We start from the raw sequence: 3165 nt of genomic DNA, 5'->3' as shown, positions 1-3165 counted from the left end.
AGCAATTACACTGTGCTGATTGGTGGTTGTGGCAGGGTTGGCTATGTGAAGAAAGCCTTCAGGCTCTACAATGACGTAGGTTTACATTCTCTCCTCTCTCAAACCTTCATTAGGTTTTCTAAGCTAAAACTGTTTCAAGCATGTGGTTACTTTGTCTCCGAATTGCCTTTGAGTTAGTGTTTGCAACTTCTGAGCTTGCAACTTTTAAAAACAAGTTCAGAAAGTCTAGAAGCCCTTTCCTAAAAAGCCAGTTCAAATTCTTCTTCTCTTCCTTCAGATGAAGAAACGAGGCTTAATTCCCACCGAGGCCACTTACACAGCCCTGTTCAATGCCTGTGCCGAATCCCCGTGGAAAGACTCGGGCCTGCAGAGCGCTCTCAAGTTACGGCAGCAGCTAAAGGACAAAAACGAAGAGCTGAACCTGATCACCTACCACGCGCTGCTCAAGGTCTGCGCCCTGTGCTCAGACCTCAGGATGTGCTTTGATGTACTGAAGGTAAATATGTGAGTTTTCTTATATTAAGTGTAGTCTAGTCTGGTTAAAGCTCCTGGAAGATAACATATTGCAGAGACTTTTTTATACATGCTATACCCCTGGAAGACATCAGCAGTGTTTGACCTTCACGTCCAGCAGCAATAGATTGTTTGGATAAGTGGGAAGTGTAATGCTTTCTCTGTTCTTTCAGGAAATCGTGCACAAAGGCCACGTGCTCACAGCTGAGACCTTCAGCTTCCTCCTGATGAGCTGCATAAAGGACAGCGAAAACGGCTTCCGATACGCCTTACAGGTTTGTCTTCATGTTCTAAGTGGGGAGGAAAAAGCGCTTCTGCATTGTACGTTGAACACATGGAAGGGGCAGCAGGTTGCTCAGAGGTAGTAAAACAGGAGTTCAACTCCTCCTAGGAGAAGTTCTGTAAGCTAGACTTCCATCAGGACACCTCGTACACTGGTAAACTGCCCTGGATGATCTCACAGGACTAGCTCAAGGTGACTGCTCACTCTCCAGTAGCCTCTCACCTCATCATGGTGTAAACTTGCTCTTTTGCCGCAAGCAGATACCATTAATATGCTAGAAATTAATATGCTGTTACTTAATACCACATCATCTTCCCCTCTTCAGGTTTGGAAACAAATGACTAAACTTGGAATCAAGGCCAACAGCCACACTTACAATTTGATGCTGCGTGCTGCGAGAGACTGCGGAATAGGTGATCCCGTTGTGGCTTCGGAACTCCTGCTCAGCCCTGCTGAGGAGAACCCATCCCAGCTAAGGCTTGCACCAGGGAGGCAGAAGAAAACGGTAAAAAATCCGAGGAGGAAGGGATCAGAGAGCGCAGCTGCTGTCCAGCTGGATGTGGAAGCCATGGAAAAGCAATTCTTTCAGGAGACATCGGTGCAGTCTGAAGAACTGATCCGGCAGCAAAATAGTTATGCGACTCGGGCTGAAGCAGAAGCAGAAGCAGCTGCTCTCAGCAGCCCCAGTGTAGCTCCCAGCAGGGCTGGAGCATTGATGAGGAGAGGCCAGGATGAGACGGAGCAGAAACAAGCAAGGCTAAGCTGCAACACGCCCAACTTGCTGGATTCCAGGATGCCCAACTCAGCTGTGGTTTCCTTGGGGACAGTGGCCACACCGTCCGATCGACTGGCTTTGATGGGGGATGTGGAAGGCTTCTTGAATAAGATGAAAGAGGACAATGTAGAACCCAACATTAAAACATTTACATTACTGGTTGAGCTGGTGGAACCCCAAAGCCCCTCAGAGTCCTCTTTGCTGGCACTCCTAGATCAGCATAAAGCCAAAGTAGATGTGACCTTCTTTAACACCTTAATAAGGAAGAAAAGTAAACAGGGAGACCTGGAAGGAGCAAAGGTGAGGAAAAACCCAGACCCAGCTTTGTCACAACCTCCTTGTCTCAGGCCTCCACTGTTACCTCTCTTTCACCCTGAGACCTGTTTCTCTATCCACAGGAGAACAAGGAGCCTCATACCATTTTCCACAAACTAGTGCTTGCATTAAATTTCTTAAGCATTTATGGATTCGGTTCTAGCACATTCAGCTCTCTGTTCCGAAAGGGTAAGGCTGTTTGGAAACTGATGTCAACACTTGTATCTTGCAGAGCGTGCTCCCAGCTCTAGTGAAGAGAGGACTATCACCCAACCTCCAGACCTTTTGTAACTTGGCAATTGCTTGCCACCAGGAGAAGGATGGACTGCAGTTACTCTCAGATTTGAAGGTAATAAAAAAAACCAACCAAACAACAAACCACCATGCTGCTTGGGGTTTGAGCTGCAGGAAGAGGCCAGGTGGAGTGTTAATGCTTCTAAAAAGACCTGCTGAGGTCTCTGCAAGTAATTTTGTTGTCACTCCAAAAACATGCAATTCCAGAGTAGCTGCCAGCTCAGGTGATCTGTCCTGTACCTGTTCTGGGGTAGGAGAGAGCTGACGAGGAGGGGTGTGCTGGCACTGTAGTAGCTGCTACACAGGTTCCAGAGTGAGAGCCATCCTCCTTGGCTAAGAAGCGCCTGCATGCCTTTTCCTTCCAAGAGTCGTCCTGCACTAGTCAGCAGATAAACAAGTTTAGCTGTAGCATTTGGTTTTTTTCCAGAGGTCTGGAGTAACTCCCAACAAGTACATCTACAGCACCCTCATCGCTGCCGCAGCGAGGCAGTTGAATTACAGTTACCTCACAGAGATCCTGCGGGACATGAGGAATAACCAAGTGCCTCCCAATGAAGTTATCATACGCCAGCTGGAATTCGCCGCACGCTACCCTCCGAAATTTGACAGGGTGAGTAGCTGTGACCGGTCACAGCATGAAGGTGTCAGGAGGGGAGGGGACACAGTGAAGGAGGCGAAACAGATCTCTGCCTAAGTCTTGTTCCTTAGGGTTTGTCTGTTCTGGCTGACAGTTGCTTGATAGCTGTTCCTCTAGTAGCAGCTTCTAGCTATTGCAGCCTGCTCTTGAAGCAAGCTCTCCTCTAACAGAAACTTGTTTTTTCGATTTCCGTTTGCAGTATAAGTCAAAGAACCCGTACCTGGAGAAAATTGATGGTTTCCGCGGCTACTACAATCGGTGGTTAAAAGTTATGGCAGGAGAGGAGACCCCTCACCCCTGGGAAAAATACCGAATAGCAAAACGGGTGGGAGATCACGATAAGGAAGA

General features: G+C 47.9%; 1 protein-coding gene across 1 annotated transcript in view; it reads left to right on the top strand.

Annotated features, from left to right (window-relative positions):
* PTCD1 (pentatricopeptide repeat domain 1) overlaps positions 1-3160 on the top strand; it is a gene marked incomplete at both ends in the record, with an annotated part of 3833 nt that extends 673 nt beyond the window's left edge. Inside the window, 7 exons of the mRNA XM_009871130.1 lie at positions 1-75; positions 278-496; positions 687-788; positions 1122-1871; positions 2119-2235; positions 2608-2790; positions 3017-3160. The exon at positions 1-75 is cut by the window's left edge and continues 69 nt beyond it. Coding sequence (XP_009869432.1) covers positions 1-75; positions 278-496; positions 687-788; positions 1122-1871; positions 2119-2235; positions 2608-2790; positions 3017-3160 — 1590 coding nt within the window. The remainder of the gene's footprint in view (positions 76-277; positions 497-686; positions 789-1121; positions 1872-2118; positions 2236-2607; positions 2791-3016) is intronic.
* Positions 3161-3165: the final 5 nt, after the last annotated feature.

The sequence above is a fragment of the Apaloderma vittatum genome, unplaced genomic scaffold, assembly GCF_000703405.1.
Source record: "Apaloderma vittatum isolate BGI_N311 unplaced genomic scaffold, ASM70340v1 scaffold41486, whole genome shotgun sequence".
Taxonomy (NCBI): Eukaryota; Metazoa; Chordata; class Aves; order Trogoniformes; family Trogonidae; genus Apaloderma; species Apaloderma vittatum.
Note: the sequence above shows the minus strand (reverse complement) of the source record. Positions and strands in the feature narration are given on the sequence as shown.